The 17,593-nt window shown below is 42.5% G+C and overlaps 1 protein-coding gene across 1 annotated transcript; it reads left to right on the forward strand.

The window, feature by feature from the left end:
* Window positions 1-151: 151 nt before the first annotated feature.
* LOC140181469 (uncharacterized) lies at window positions 152-15,129 on the forward strand. The gene is made up of 11 exons (XM_072225069.1): window positions 152-249; window positions 4,979-5,211; window positions 5,294-5,862; window positions 5,927-6,083; window positions 6,165-6,339; window positions 6,472-6,649; window positions 6,941-7,009; window positions 7,184-7,540; window positions 7,769-8,433; window positions 8,608-9,370; window positions 15,094-15,129. The coding sequence occupies exons 1-11, from the start codon at window positions 152-154 to the stop codon at window positions 15,127-15,129; spliced, it is 3,300 nt and encodes a 1,099-aa protein (XP_072081170.1).
* The last annotated feature ends 2,464 nt before the right edge of the window (window positions 15,130-17,593 follow it).

Consider the following 17,593-nt stretch of genomic DNA (forward strand, 5'->3'; position numbering starts at 1 on the left):
CGTGCTCCCAAGCACTCATGGGTCATCCATTACCGCCGAGCTTGCCTTATTGATATGGTGCATCTTAACCGAGAAACCGATCGACATTTCGCATGCCATTCGCCAATCCATGGGGCGCATTCATGCCAAGGGAAATCTACCATTCCCCGCTATGGTGACCGAATTAGTGGCGGCAGCCGGCGTCCACCGAGAGGCTAAGGATAGGAGGACCTCAATCCCGGTCGAGGGTGATATTATTCCGACCAAGAGGTGCCTCAAGCCTCCGGAAGTCACCAAGGACATTGGACTACCCACTCCTACTCGCAACACCACTACATCTTTCACGCCACAAAAATCTGCCACCCAACGCCTTGAAGACCTTCACAAGAAGTTGGACCGTTATGAGAGGCGTAACCAACGCCGATATGCTCACGTGAAGAAACTTCTGAGCATTGTCACCCCACCTATGGAGGAACCAGATATCTCCACATCCACCGCAACTTCAAGCGGAAGTAGCGATGACAACGGAGATGAAGGACACTTGGGGGTCGGCCATTGCCAACCATTGCGCATCACCTCTAGCACGGAGGACCGTGCTAAGTTTTAAGTGTGGGGAGGTCGGCCGACCGATCTCCGTAGGTAACACCCAAATAAATTTTCGTTTTCTAAACTCCTTTGTAGTAGGATATGTTGCATGATTAGTTTTTCCTTGATATCATTTGCATGATAAGTCACTTGGTTGGAACAATGAAACTCTCTCTTAGGAAACTAATACTTTGGGGCAACATTGACATTGCTAATTTTGAATATCTTGATGCCAAACTTGCTTCAAGAACTGTATTTTGGAACATGAATTTTGAGTTAAGAACACAAGCTAGTGAGCTTTGAGCCTTGTTTTGTGGCTACATCGTATAGTCACTTATTTTCCTTCTTGTGTGCAATTGTTTCCTCTCTATGAGTATAATCCTTGCTTTGTTTGAGTCTATATGTCCATTATTCCGTGTATTCATGTATTTATATGATTGAGGCCATCATTTCATTAGCCCACCTACCAAATAGCCTTACCCTCTATCTTCCCTTGTTAGCCAAAATTGAGCCTACGCTTAACCCACTTGTTCTTTAAATTAGCACATTACAAGCCTAAAGCGGAAAACCATAATTGTCCTCATTTGGATCTTTGATTAGCTTAGGCCAGTGTGTGTGTGAGTAGCATTCAAGTGTGGGAACCTTGGGACATTGGGGGAATACAAGGGGTAGTTTTTGGGAAGTGGGTACATACTCATGTATTGGTCAGATGTAAAACCTTATGCATTGATGCTCTTGTAGATAGAAAAAAAAAATGAAAAAAAAAACAAATGAAGAAGAAAATAGAAAAGATAATATGAAAAGAAAGAAAAAAAAATTAGAAATAAGAAAGAAAAAAAAAGAGAAGAAGGAAAAGAAAAGAAAGAAATAAAAAGGGGACAAAATGCCCTAAAGCAAAGTGCAACTTAATAAGATCAATGCATAAGTATTGTGAAATGGAAAAAAAAATAAAATAAAATACATGAGTATGTGAAAAAGTGAAGAATGGGTAGTTAGAATATAACTCAATTGTATAGGATGTCATAGGTTAGGTGGAAAGCTTAAAGCTTATCAAAGATTCAAATTTCAAGCTCACTTAACCATTTATGCATCCTACCTTAACCCTAGCCCCATTACAACCAAAGAAAAGACCTCATGATAGATGTATGCATGCAGGAAATATATGTTGATTGATTAGATGAGGAACAAATCTTGGAAAGCATGATTAGGAGGAAATTGAGAGAATCAACCCTAGACACTCGAGCGAATAGAGTGTAAACACTTCCGGTGAGGGTTCGATGGCTCTAATTCATGATTCCCGGCTCTCACGAGCATGCTTCATGCAAAGTTGCATATATTGCACTTGATGCTCAAAAATTGGTGAATCCCATATATTGACCGCCACCGTGCCCTATATGCTTGCATATATCTTAGGAAGGTTGATTTGTTCCTAACCAAGTAGATGGTAGCACTAGTCGTAGTTGCATTCACGTAAGTAGGCTGCACCTCAGGAGTCTTATGCCTTTATGATCCTTCGGTCTTTTGCGTTTCTCTTGCATTTCTCTAAGCATGAGGACATGCTAGAATCTAAGTGTGGGGAGGTTGATAAACCCCATTTTGAGGGTTTATCTTGTATCGATTTCAGGGGTTTTATCAATGATTCCACACGCTTTTCATATGAAAATACAAGACTTTGTGTTCCTTTCCTAACTTTTGCCTCATGGATGAAAACATGCCTATTTTGCACTAAATTAGATACATTTCTAATCTTCTCTTGGTGCCATTCGATGCCGTGACCTGTGTGTTAAGTGGTTTCAGAATATAGGGCAGGGATGAACCTGAAGAGGGAAGGAGAATGGGCGCGAAGGAAAGGAGCATGAGAAATTGAGCTTTGGAAACTTCAGCAAGGGCGCGTGCGCGTACTTGGCGCGCCCGCGTGGATTGCGCAGCTAGGAGTCAAAGCCAGAAGCCAAGCCACGAGCCGGCTTGTGTAGCGGCTAGGCCACAACCCCCATGGGCGCGCACGCGTACGCTGCGCCTCCGCTCACATTGCAAGATGCCCCAGTGGCGCGCACGCGTGCTTTGCGCGTGCGCGCCGATGCTCGAACATGATTTTTTTTAGAAGTCACGTGACCTAGGCGTGAAGACAGTTGGAGATCTCATCTTGGGGGAAGTGCCTTGGCGGGAAGAGCTTAAGAAGACCAAGGGTTGAAGGGTTAAGAACTTTTGGCTCATTTTTAGATGGTTCTAGATTTTTTTTTGCTATTGTTAGTTACACTCTTGGGTAGAGAGAGAGAGGGAGATTCTAAGCTCTCATGAGGGTTCATCTTCATCTATTTTTCTGAATTTTCCATCACACTTTGGTGAGATCCATTGCAATTCTCAATTTACTTGTTCATGTTATAGATCTTCTTTTCCAATTTCAATTAGTGCTTGTAATTGCTCAATCCTCATAGATCCTAGATTCAACTTTGTAGTTTTGGATTTTCTTCAATTTCTTGAGAAGTTCATTTCCATTGTTGTTCTTTGTTAATTGTTGTTAGTTCCTTGTGTTGAAGCACTTTCAATTCTACTTCCTTCTCATTTTTACTATGCCTTTTATCCTTGCTCATCAGTTGTTTGATAAAATGCCAACATTAGTTATGGAGTAAAAGTTTCTTACTTGGCATAGGGTTTGGGTCATTAGAAAGAGTTGAATAGTTTATGTCAATTGTTGATTTGGAATTAGAAATTGCTAATTGACTTGGAGTGCACTAAAGCTAGATTTCCCTAAGGTGAAAACTAGGACTTGTGACTCAAGTTAGTTACTCTCATTTGACTTTCCTCTATACCTAGGGGTTGACTAAATGAAGCAAGGCCTAATTGTTGTCATCATTGAAGGGACTATAAAGATAGGATTTCTAATGCCAACCCTAGGCCAAGTCTTCTAAAAAAATTGATTGCTTGTTTGTCATTGATTTTGCTAAACCTTCAAAAGAACCACAACAAGGCTTCCTAATCAATAAGATGCATGCTCTAGCAATTCCAAGGGAGGACGACTCGGGGGACTAGTACTCTCGGTTATAGATTGTAAGATTGTTTGATGCGAAGTTTGAATGTTGATTAGACTATACTTACGATTATATCTATTATTGAATTCTATATCGGCATGATAAATTTCATTTATCAGGGTTCCCATATGAGAAATCCGAAGGGCGACGTCTCCATGGAGATGTGTCGAGTTGGCAGTTGAACCGACAATGTGATATCACAGCCAGTAGGGTAGGCATTCATCATATGCATTTCCTATCTGCTTGTTTGCTTTGTCTACTTGTAATGGTTTGCCTAATTGAATAACATGCTTACTTGCTATTTGAATTATTTGCCATATATGCTACTACTTGTGCTTTACTTGCTTTGAACATTATCTGTGTTTTCTGCTGGGATTGAGGAGATTCGGAAGGCGGTGGCGATGGGATCGCATGGAGGATCAGTTGGTGAAGGCTGTGGGACAGCGGTGTTTGGTTAGAATAGAAATCCCTTAAGATAGATAACCTGGTTTATTTAAGTCAAGTTGGTATATTATGCTTAAATGTTTTAGAATGCTTTAAGTTGAATCTTGTGATTGATATGAAGCTTAGGATTGCCTTTGGCGTCCCGGGGTCTTATATCCTATATCACTGGGAACTGTTACCATACTGAGAACCGCCGGTTCTCATACCATATTGTTGTTGTGTTTTTCAGATGCAGGTCGCAACCCACCTCAGTGAGTTGCTTTGGTTGGTGACAGGAGAGGAGAATCTTGGATCATTTTGGAGTTCTTTTTGGTTTATTTTGTTTATACATCTCTCCTTTTGTATTTTGTTTTGCCTAGAGGCATGTATTTGAGAGAATAAAACTTGTATAAGCTGTTTTCACTGTATGGTTTTGTATATCAGCATATGGCTAGCCGGCTTAAACTCCGCGAGTCGTGACTAGTTCCCTATGATATTATATACTTATCTTTTGTTATATCTTCTCTGTTCTTATGCTTTAAGCTAGTAGCTCCGTTAGTACGTTTGTGTTTCGAAATTCTGTTTTTGAGCTATATCTTTCATCGGGCTTCTAGATTATACTATTCTTTCTATATATATATATATATATATATATATATATATTATGTATGAGTTTAGAACTGTCGTAATCTCTGATTGACCTTGGCTTTACGACGCGAGGTAAGGCTTAGGCTAATTAGGGTGTTACACTTAGTGGTATCAGAGCGGTTCGTCCTCGTGAGCCTGAGGGATGGACCGATTGTGCTTCATTGCATACTCTGTGTGTCTTTTCTTTGATGCTATTAGGTTATCGATTTGATATATGCATAACATGCTTGTTTGTGAGTGCTTGTTTGGGATAATTAAAGCACTAAACTTTTGATATTGAGACTGATTACCTTGATATCTATTGTTTGGTGTAGACAGGAATCCTACATGGCTACTCGCGGGCGAGGTCGAACGCGTACACGGGGAAGTAGGAATGAGCAACTAGCTGACAATCACGCCGAATTCATGGCGGCGATGGCGAATCTCGCTAACACCATGGAAGCTAATGCTGCTGCGACTCTGCAAGCAGTGCAGAGATTGGGCCAACCAACTGGAAATGGCAACGGAAATGGGAATGGCGAAGGGAATACCAATGATAATGCTGAGGGTAACGGCGATAACACAGGAGGAGTTCCAGGCTATAGAGCGTGCTTTACAAGCACAGCATGTTCCTCTAAATCAATATGTAGAGTTTGCCGCTTATCAGCTAGCGGGAGAGGCCCAGCCCTGGTGGCAAGTTGAGTGTCGTTTGCTACAGCTTCAGAACGCCGACATTCCATGGGAGGTATTCCAAACGGCTTTCTACAATAAATACTTTCCTGAGTCTGCAAGGGAAGCAAAGCAGATGGAGCTAATGCAGCTGAAGCAAGGTTCCATGTCTGTGGCAGAGTACACCAACAAGTTCGAAGAGCTTTGTAGGTTTTCTCGGGTATGTCAGGGAGACCTGGAGACTTTCGAGAGCTGGAGGTGCATTAAGTACCAAAGGGGCTTGAAGGACAACATTATGACTGCTGTGGCTCCTATGGAGATCCGTGTCTTCTCTGACTTGGTGAACAAAGCAAGGGTAGTTGAGGAGTATGCCAAGACAGTGGCGGCATCTAAGGACACTCATGGAGGGAGCTCTAGTCGTAGGCGTGACAAGTATTTTCATCCTAGAGGACAAAGCTTCAAAAGAGGGGGATATACTCCTCAAGGCCAAGGGGGCTTCAGAAAGAACAATCAGAATCAGTTTCAGTATGCTAAAGCAGAGGAAATCAGAGTAAGAGTTCTCCGGATTTAGCTTGTGATCGTTGTAGACGTTTTACCCTTATGACTCATGTAAGATTGGTTTAGGTGGTTGCTTCAACTGTGGGTTACCTGGCCACATTGCGAGGGATTGCCCTCGTGGGAGGAATCAGAATGCGGGCCAGAGTCAGCATCAAGGTCGAGTCTTTGCTGTGAATGCCAAGGATGCTTCCAAGGCGGATCCTTTGATGAAAGGTATATGTCTAATTGGTGATAAATCCTCAGTTGCATTATATGATACTGGAGCTTCGCATTCGTTTATTTCATTTGCTAAAGTTGAGGAATTAGGCTTGAAAGTATCAGAGTTACCTTTTGATCTACATGTACATACTCCGCATCAAACAGTTATGACTAGGTCAGGTTGTAGACAAGTAGGTTTCAAGCTTGAGGGTAGAGACTTTGTACACGATTTGATCTGTTTACCAATGGTGGGGCTGGAGATGATTTTGGGGTTTGATTGGTTGTCGAAGAACCGGATTTTGTTGGATTGCTTTGAACGGACAATTCGGTTTATGCCGGAAGGAGAAAATGGAGCAGTGGTAGCTACGGGGTATTACCTGAACTCTGTAATGGTGCATTATAGTGGGGAGGAGTGTCAGGGTTATATTCTGTTGGCTGCTAATGCGTTGGGCGATGCCCAGAACTTAGATCAAATTCCGGTGGTTAGAGATTTTCCAGAAGTGTTCCCGGAAGATATCCCTGAGTTCCCACCTCAAAGGGAAATTGAGTTTACGATTGAATTGGTGCCGGGAGCCAGACCAGTATCGATTGCACCGTATAGAATGGCTCTTATAGAGCTGGCAGAGCTAAAGACTCAGTTGGAAGAGCTTCTGAATAAGAGGTTCATTCGACCGAGTGTATCACCATGGGGAGCGCCAGTTTTATTGGTGAAGAAGAAAGATGGAGGGATGCATTTGTGTGTGGATTACCGACAGTTGAATAAAGTGACAGTAAAGAACAAGTACCCGCTGCCAAGGATAGATGACTTGATGGATCAATTGCAAGGAGCTGGAGTGTTTTCCAAGATTGATTTGAGATCCGGTTACCACCAGATAAGAGTGAAGGAAGATGATATCCCTAAGACTGCCTTTAGAACACGCTATGGACACTACGAGTTTGCGGTAATGTCTTTTGGGTTAACGAATGCACCTACTATTTTCATGGATTACATGAACAGAGTGTTTCGTCCCTTTTTGGACAAATTCGTGGTGGTTTTCATAGATGACATCTTAGTTTACTCTAAGACGGTAAAGGAGCATGAGGAACACTTGAGAATTGTACTGCAAATCTTAAAGGAGCGGAAGTTGTACGCTAAGTTGTCAAAGTGCGAGTTCTGGAAGGAGGAAGTAAAGTTCTTAGGCCACGTGGTAAGTAAGGGAGGAATAGCTGTAGATCCTTCTAAAGTAGAAGCGGTGATGGAATGGGAAAGACCGACGACTGTGACGGAAGTCAGAAGCTTTTTGGGTTTAGCCGGATATTACCGGAGATTTATCGAAGGATTTTCACGGATTGCGCTACCAATGACAAAGTTGACAAGGAAAGAAGTGCCGTTCGAGTGGACGTCAGAGTGCGAAGAAAGTTTTCAAACGTTAAAGCAGAGATTAACTTCAGCACCTGTTCTAATCCTACCGGAACCGCGTGAACCGTTTGAGGTATATTGTGAGGCTTCTTTGAAGGGTTTGGGTTGCGTGTTGATGCAACACCGGAATGTGGTGGCTTACGCATCGCGTCAGCTGAGACCGCATGAGGTGAATTACCCCATTCATGACTTGGAATTAGCGGCAATTGTGTTTGCATTGAAGATTTGGAGACACCACTTATACGGAGTAAGGTTTAGCGTCTTTTCTGATCATAAGAGTCTCAAGTACATCTTTGATCAGAAAGAGCTAAATATGCGCCAGAGAAGGTGGATGGAGTTGCTTAAAGATTATTATTTCGAGTTGAGTTATCACCCTGGAAAGGCGAACGTGGTAGCAGACGCTTTGAGTCGGAAATCTTTAACAATTGCTTGGATGAGAATCAAGGAAGAAGAACTAGTGGATAAGTTTGTAGATCTTAAGCTGGATATTAGTGAAGTTGCCAGAAGAGCTTGTTTGAACCAGTTACAGATTTCAAGCACGTTTAAATCAAAAATACAAAGGGCGCATCAAGATGAGCAGAAGTTTCAGCAATTGTTTCAACCAGTTGGTGATAAGAGACGCGAAGAATTCACTAAGGATGATGAAGGGTTATGGAGATACAAGGGAAGGATTTGCATACCAGATGTTGGGAGTTTGAGGCGAGACTTGCTGTTGGAGGCTCACAACAGTGGGTTTTCTATTTATCCCGGGAGCACGAAGATGTATTATGACTTGAAGAAGATATTTTGGTGGCCGGGGATGAAGGGTGGTGTAGCTACAGTGGTATCCAAATGTTTGACCTACCAGAAAGTGAAGATAGAACATCAAAAACCGTCAGGAATGCTACAACCACTTGAGATTCCTCAGTGGAAGTGGGAAGGAATTGCTATGGATTTTGTTACCGGTTTACCGAGGACTAGGTCGGGGTTTGATGCGATTTGGGTGATCGTAGATCGCTTAACCAAATCCGCTCATTTTCTGCCTATCTGACTAAACTGTTCTATGGAGGAATTGGCAAGATTATACATCAAGGAGATAGTGAGGTTGCATGGTGTGCCGTCAAGCATAGTATCGGACCGTGATCCCTGATTCACATCAAGGTTTTGGGGAGCTTTCCAAAGAGCTTTCGGTACGAAGCTATGTCTTAGTACGGCGTATCATCCACAAACAAATGGACAATCGGAAAGGACTATTCAAACGTTGGAAGATATGCTGAGAGCATGTGTGTTGGATCAACCCGGGAGTTGGGATCGTTACATGCCATTGGTGGAGTTCGCATATAACAATAGCTTTCATGCAAGCATTGGGATGGCTCCGTATGAGGCTTTGTATGGACAAAAGTGTCAGTCTCCACTTTGTTGGTATGAATTTGGAGAAGTAAGTGTTTTGGGTCCAGATTTGATAGCAGAGACTACTGAGAACATTAAGAAGATTCGTGCAAGGATTTTAACTGGCCAAAGTCGACAGAAGAGTTATGCGGATCAGAGAAGGAAACCCTTAGAGTTTGAAGTGGGAGAACACATATTCCTTAGGGTTACACCGACAACTGGGATTGGAAGAGCAATCAAGACCAAGAAGTTGAACCCAAGATATATAGGACCGTTTGAGGTTTTGAAGAGATTCGGGCCGGTGGCATATCAAGTAGCTTTGCCACCTCATCTGTCTAACTTGCATGACGTATTCCACGTGTCACAGCTCCGTAAATACACGTCGAATGCGGCTCATGTGTTGGAGCCTAAATCGGTCAAGTTGAAAGAGAACTTGACTCTCCAAGTGACACCAGTGAGGATCGATGACACTAGTGTGAAGAAGCTGGGAGGAAAGGATGTCCCATTGGTTAAAGTTGCTTGGGAGCGAGCAGGAGTAGAAGAGCACACTTGGGAATTGGAGCCTGAGATGCGAAAGGATTATCCCGAGCTTTTCTCAGGTAATTCAAATTTTGAGGGCAAAATTTCTTATTTGGTGGGGAGAATGTAAGAAGCGCAACTAATCAACCGGTTAATTAAGTGATTAATTGCCCAAATTAGATTCTAAAAAGTTAGAGAGAGAATTTGGGAATTTAAAGGTGATTTTTGGACTCAGTGAGTCTTTCTGAGTCAGAAAATGTGCTTTCTACGAAAAACCGTGAAAAATTGCGAACCGACAGTTGAACCGGTTGAACCGGTTCAAGTCTGCCTGGTACCGCACGAGAAAAGTGAAAACCGTAAAAAAACCTTAGAAAAACATTAGAAATGGAAAACCGGGCTTTAATTTAAAGATTTGGCCTGAAGTTAGGCCAAACGGGCTAAAAACGCTAACAGATTGGACCGGGCCCAAGTTGGGCCCAAGCCCAACATATAAATATACTTAAATGAACCCATTTCATCCACTTTCACCCTCATAACCTAAACACAACAGCAGCTGAAGTGAGGAGAGAGGTGAGAGCTTTTCACCATTGTTACTATTCACTTCAAACTTCCAAAGCTCATATCTTGAGCTACGGAGTTCCGATCGCCGCACCGTTTGCGGCTACGCGTTCCTTGTGAAGAGCTCTACAAAACCCACCCAAGAAACCCTCAAGGTAATCACGAAATCTTCCCAGTTTCTCTCTTCAAAATTTCGGGTTTTATTAGAGTTTTGGGTTAAATGGGTTTTTGTGATTTTGGATATTTAGCTTTGCTCTAATCCTTGCTTAGCTTTGAATTTGTGTTATCAAATCTGTTGGGAAAGGTAAAAGCTCTTAAACCCTTGTGAGATTATGCTTATGTTGAACCCTAGGTTGATTTGTGGTGATTTATATGTATATAGTTTGATTATTGTGGCTTTGGGAGCTTTTGGAACTTATTTGTGCTTGTTGGAGTGGATTTGAAAGCTTGGATTGTGGTTGGATGCTTGTTAGTGCTCATTTTGAGTTTGGGTGCATAAAGGGAATCGGCCAAGGTATGGTTTCGGTTTCCTCTATGCAGTATATAATATTCATGGACACTTAGGCTAGTTGACCCTAAGATAGGATTGAATGTTGTTGGTGTATGAATGATTATGTGTAAATTGATGTTAATTGTTGGTATCCTTGGAATATTGTGATTAAGGATGATTATGGGGAATTGTTGGTGTTAATGAGTATTGATGATTAGTGTTGTTGATGAGGTTGTTGGTATTTAATGATTGATGATGAATAATGTTGTTGGAATTTAATGATTATACAGGTTGATGAGGGATGTATGATTTATATGTTGATGAGGGTTTGTTGATGTGGTTGATAATGGATGATAAATATTGATATTTTTGGTAATTGAAGGTGAGTGTTGGGATTGTTGATAAATGGTTATATTGATGTTGATAGTATGATATTGGAGTTTGATGTTGAAATTAATAATGATGATGGTTAGTAAGGGTATTATTATGTATTTGATAGTGAGAATTGATGATTATATATGGTGGAGTGGTAAATTGGATATGGAAAATGGTAAATTCTGATATGTGATAGAATTGATGTGGTTTTGGTTGGATTGGGTTATGAAAGTTGGTAAATTGAGATTCTTGTGAGTCTTGGTAAAAGTTGACTTTTGGTGAACTTTGTCTAATCATAACTTATGCCATGGTTTTCAAAATCTATTGAAATTAGTTTAGCATTAAAGCTTATTGAAAACTGTTCGAATCGATATAAAGTTTGTAAAAAATTGGAATTTGGTAGAGGAAGTTATGATCATTCAAAGTTGGTGTTAAAAATCTGAAATTTTCCAAAGTTGCAGAATTTCATTACTTCTGATATGTGCGGGTGCACACGTCCTGTTTCTCAAAACTTTATTTGTTTTCAACTATTTTGCCTTTTCAACAAGGTTTTAAGCTTCTATAACAGCATTTTAAGACGATTGGGCCTAGTTTTGAGTATTAGAACATGGGATATAAATTAAGGGTTCTAGTACATGATTTTAAGGTAAATTAGAAAACGGAGGCCTAGGTTTCTGGCGTGCTGAGAATGGTTTGACGTTAGGTGAAGGATGATTGGTATATGAGATGAGGAATGATAGACTTTTGGTATTTGGAAACTGAGTTATAAAGGGACAGTGGTTGAGATGAGTCGGGGACTCGGATTTAAGTGATGGATCTATGTATGCTGAAAATACTTTTGAAAACCATTGAAATAATATTTTTACATGATATTTTGAGACGCTATGCGCCTGGCAGGGACGGTGGTTAATCCCGCTTACGTTGAGATGTGAGGTCTGAGGCAAGAATATCCCGCCCGCATCCCTTCGGATCTATAGGGCGAGCAGGCGCCGGTACCTGGACAGTGATCCGGGCACTATATCTCGGGGGTTTGATAAACCCCATTTTGAGGGTTTATCTTGTATCGATTTCAGGGGTTTTATCAATGATTCCACACGCTTTTCATATGAAAATACAAGACTTTGTGTTCCTTTCCTAACTTTTGCCTCATGGATGAAAACATGCCTATTTTGCACTAAATTAGATACATTTCTAATCTTCTCTTGGTGCCATTCGATGCCGTGACCTGTGTGTTAAGTGGTTTCAGAATATAGGGCAGGGATGAACCGGAAGATGGAAGGAGAATGGGCGCGAAGGAAAGGAGCATGAGAAATTGAGCTTTGGAAACTTCAGCAAGGGCGCGTGCGCGTACTTGGCGCGCCCGCGTGGATTGCGCAGCTAGGAGTCAAAGCCAGAACCCAAGCCACGAGCCGGCTTGTGTAGCGGCTAGGCCACAACCCCCCATGGGCGCGCACGCGTACGCTGCGCCTCCGCTCACATTGCAAGATGCCCCAGTGGCGCGCACGCGTGCTTTGCGCGTGCGCGCCGATGCTCGAACATGATTTTTTTTAGAAGTCACGTGACCTAGGCGTGGAGACAGTTGGAGATCTCATCTTGGGGGAAGTGCCTTGGCGGGAAGAGCTTAAGAAGACCAAGGGTTGAAGGGTTAAGAACTTTTGGCTCATTTTTAGATGGTTCTAGATTTTTTTTTCTATTGTTAGTTACACTCTTGGGTAGAGAGAGAGAGAGAGGGAGATTCTAAGCTCTCATGAGGGTTCATCTTCATCCATTTTTCTAAATTTTCCATCACACTTTGGTGAGATCCATTGCAATTCTCAATTTACTTATTCATGTTATAGATCTTCTTCTCCAATTTCAATTAGTGCTTGTAATTGCTCAATCCTCATAGATCCTAGATTCAACTTTGTAGTTTTGGATTTTCTTCAATTTCTTGAGAAGTTCATTTCCATTGTTGTTCTTTGTTAATTGTTGTTAGTTCCTTGTGTTGAAGCACTTTCAATTCTACTTCCTTCTCATTTTTACTATGCCTTTTATCCTTGCTCATCAATTGTTTGATAAAATGCCAACATTAGTTATGGAGTAAAAGTTTCTTACTTGGCATAGGGTTTGGGTCATTAGAAAGAGTTGAATAGTTTATGTCAATTGTTGATTTGGAATTAGAAATTGCTAATTGACTTGGAGTTCACTAAAGCTAGATTTCCCTAAGGTGAAAACTAGGACTTGTGACTCAAGTTAGTTACTCTCATTTGACTTTCCTCTATACCTAGGGGTTGACTAAATGAAGCAAGGCCTAATTGTTGTCATCATTGAAGGGACTATAAGGATAGAATTTCTAATGCCAACCCTAGGCCAAGTCTTCTAAAAAAATTGATTGCTTGTTTGTCATTGATTTTGCTAAACCTTCAAAAGAACCACAACAAGGCTTCCTAATCAATAAGATGCATGCTCTAGCAATTCCAAGGGAGGACGACTCGGGGGACTAGTACTCTCGGTTATAGATTGTAAGATTGTTTGATGCGAAGTTTGAATGTTGATTAGACTATACTCACGATTATATCCATTATTGAATTCTATATCGGCATGATAAATTTTGTTTATCAAAATGGCGCCGTTGCCGGGGAATTGCAATGGTGTTATGTTATTGGTCATTGTACATATGTGAATAGTGTGAATATCTTGCTTTTTGCTTTATTTGCTAGTTGTAGAATTTTATTTCTCTTATTTTCCATTATCTTTTGATTTTTGTTTTCTCTTTCCATTATGAATTCTCATTTTGGCTATGAGTGTGATTACAACTATGTTGTAGGTGATGAGGACTATAATGGAGATGTGTATCAAAGATGGAACAACAATTCACAAAATCGGCCACCATACAACCAACACAACCCACCATACAACCAACAAAACTCACAAAGAAACTACCAAACATACCAACCACCACATCAAAGACCACCACCCAACCAATCACAAGCTCCTCAACTCACATATCCAACCGCCCCCTCCAACCAAGATGAAACACTCCGGACCATCATCCAAGGCCAAAAAGAACTACAAAACACACTTGCTTCCGGTCTCACCGGCCTCACCTCTACACTACAAGCTCTTCTTGCACGAATGGACACATCATCAAATCCCACTCCTCAACCCCCAATCCAAAGCGTCATTCCCTCTCAACCTCAACCCAATCCTAAGGGGGGCATCAATGCCATCACCTTGAGATCCGGAACACAATTAAAAGAGAAGGGAGCAAAGGATTCAAATCCCATCACAATCACTCAAGAGGAGGAGAGAATAGATATAGAAGAGGTAGTGGAAAAGGAGACACCACAAGTCATAGTTGAGGATGAAACTCAACCAACAAAAGAGACCCCCAAGACTAAAAGAACCTTGGAAGAAGAAATTGCTCAACCACTCCCATTTCCAACACTTGCAAAGAAAGCTAGGAAGCGCATAGAACTCGACCCCAAAATGGTAGAAATGTTCAAGAAAGTTGAAGTAACCATCCCCCTCTTTGATGCTATCCATCAAGTTCCTAGATATGCAAAATTCCTTAAAGATCTATGCATGAACAAGGATAGAATTCTTGAATTGGAAATCATCCCATTGGGGAGTTCTATTTCCGCTTTAATGGGAGCATTGCCCGAGAAGTGTGATGATCCGGGCCCTTGTATGGTCACTTGCACCGTCAATGGAGTTCAATTCGTAGATTTTATGTGTGACCTCGGAGCATGTGTTAGCATCATGCCTCTCTCCGTCTACCGGGTATTGAAGCTACCACCACTAAAAAGGTCGACGGCGAGATTTGTCCTAGCGGATAAAAGCATAATAACCATGACGGGTGTTGCGGAAGATGGAATCGCATGGAGGATCGGTTGGTGAAGGCTGTGGGACAACGGTGTTTGGTTAGAATAGAAATCCCTTAAGATAGATAACCTGGTTTATTTAAGTCAAGTTGGTATATTATGCTTAAATGTTTTAGAATGCTTTAAGTTGAATCTTGTGATTGATATGAAGCTTAGGATTGCCTTTGGCGTCCCGGGGTCTTATATCCTATATCACTGGGAACTGTTACCATACTGAGAACCGCCGGTTCTCATACCATATTGTTGTTGTGTTTTTCAGATGCAGGTCGCAACCCACCTCAGTGAGTTGCTTTGGTTGGTGACAGGAGCGGAGAATCTTGGATCATTTTGGAGTTCTTTTTGGTTTATTTTGTTTATACATCTCTCCTTTTGTATTTTGTTTTGCCTAGAGGCATGTATTTGAGAGAACAAAACTTGTATAAGCTGTTTTCATTGTATGGTTTTGTATATCAGCATATGGCTAGCCAGCTTAAACTCCGCGAGTCGTGACTAGTTCCCTATGATATTATATACTTATCTTTTGTTATATCTTCTCTGTTTCTTATGCCTTAAGCTAGTAGCTCCGTTAGTATGTTTGTGCTTCGAAATTCTGTTTTTGAGCTATATCTTTCATCGGGCTTCTAGATTATACTATTCTTTCTATATATATATATATATTATGTATGAGTTTAAAACTGTCGTAATCTCTGATTGACCTTGGCTTTACGACGCGAGGTAAGGCTGGTAAGGCTTAGGCTAATTAGGGTGTTACACAGCCTGGTTTCAGGAAACACTTCTAACCACTCTAAACTAACCAAAACCCTACCAATTCGACTGCATGATTGCCCTCTGAACCAGGTGAACAAACGATCAGTGATTGCTAAGTCCACTAGTTCCATATCCTAGATCCATGATTTAAACTCTGCTGCAGACACCGTCAAAGAATTAGCTCCCTTCCTCTCCTCCATATGAGTTATCTCATTGAAATCCCCCAGGTAGCAAAACGGGACTTGACATAACCCAGATAGGAAGCTCAACTCTTCTCACATAACAAGCTTTTCCGCCCTATCATGCGGACCATAAACTAGGCAAAAAGCACAAGAAAAATTATTTTTAAGCAACACACCCTCCACACACAACCAATGACCTCCTTTATAGCAATTATTCATCTTAAATACCGTTTCATCCCACATCAATAACAGGCCTCCTGAAGTACCAACCGACCCAACAGACTCCCATTTAACAGCACCATTACCCCACAGTTGCACTATATCAAAGTTTGTCACAACCTCTTTCTTTGTCTCTATCAAGCCTAGCATATGTAATTTAAATTTTTTCCGAAAGTTCTTCAGCATGCTCAGTTTACCAACTCCCGCCAACCCCCTAATATTCCAGGAACTAAAAATCATTTTAAAGCACTTATACACACCTTTTTCTGATTTTTCGGTCTACTCCTTCGTGCTTTCTCCTTCTTCTTAGCCTGTTTTTTCTTCTGCGCAAGTGCCTCGTTCTGTGCCTGCAGTATTGCCATTATGTCATCTTCCTCATCATACTGCACAGCTCCAGATTCCACGGCAAGCTTCCATGCTTCCCGGTTTTCTTGCATTTCAGCTGCCCTTTTGTTATTGGACGTTTCCGGCTCGGCTTCGCTCCCTACATCACAGGGGTCATTCCACAAATCCGCTGAAGCTTCCCCCGTATCCCTCGGTGTAGGATCTACAATCCCCCTATAGCCCCCTGTGCCATTATCCTCCGCAAAACCCTCTTCTTCTTCCGGACCATTCCACCGCTCTCCTAACCCACCACCATTCAACGTTAGTTCCACACGCGGGTCTCCCAGAGTTAGTCCATCCCCTTCCATCTGACTGCACATTATAGCCGTATGGCAGCCAGCATCAGTTCAAGCACAAGCCACCGCCGATTCCGTTCCCCCACCAGAGAGGATCGCCACCAACCCACCATCCATCTCCAATGTTCCCCTCGCATCAACGCCACCAGATCCGTTCCCCCGCTCCTCTTCTCCCGTTTCAGTTCGATCGATCCCCATCCCAACCCTTCGAGACTTCCTGCCTGAGGTACAAGTTAACAGTCCCAGCGACCCTAGCTTGACCCCACCGCCTCCAGGACGAGACACCGACGGAGCTTGGCCTCCTGCTGTAGGAGTCGCCATCGCGCTAACACCCTCCAACATTGAGAGCCATCCACCCGTACCATATGGGTGCGCCGCATTCTCTGACCCGAGGGTTACGCAGGCCTCCCTTCTTCTTCCCGCGATGAGGATGCCGACGCTGCCAAGGTCTCTCACGCTATCAAAACAGCACATCTCCTGGGCGTCACTTTCCCCAACCCGACCCGACCGAGATCTCCCCTTCTCATTGCCTCCATTCTGCTCCATTTCAGATCCATTAGTGAGACCCAACCCCAACCCAGCATTAGTCTTAGCGTATGGGCCTTGGGTATTTGGGTCCAAACCGTCTTCAGTTGCCTTAGGTAACCTTATTTGGGCCCTGGGCCTATTACACTTGTCACCAGCCCCATTAGCACTCAACCCCACCTGAACCTTGCTTGTGATCTCACCCACAGCCAGCACCCTATCCTTATCATAATCCCAGGACTGAGTCCTTTCTGACGTATCTACGGCAAGATCAGCCATTTCCTTTCTAGGAGAAAAATTCGCACTCCTTGCCGTTGCAATTTTCAAATTCAAAAAACCATTGCTCCATTCGTTCAAAATCTCAGACTGAATTACAGCTCTACCCTCCTGCATCTTTTCCACCCTATTCGGCAGGGCCACCATCTGGGCCGTCGTGTCCCAGCCCCCCAACTTCATAAGAGTTCGATGACGGCCAGCCTTACTAGCAATGTTCTCATCCTGCCGTTCCACAGCATCATGAGTCATGCCCCCCGAGGAACCATACGCATCCTTGCCCACCTCCACCTCTATAACAAACACGTGAAAACCAAACGAACCTAC

The sequence above is a fragment of the Arachis hypogaea genome, chromosome 18, assembly GCF_003086295.3.
Source record: "Arachis hypogaea cultivar Tifrunner chromosome 18, arahy.Tifrunner.gnm2.J5K5, whole genome shotgun sequence".
NCBI classification, from domain to species: Eukaryota; Viridiplantae; Streptophyta; class Magnoliopsida; order Fabales; family Fabaceae; genus Arachis; species Arachis hypogaea.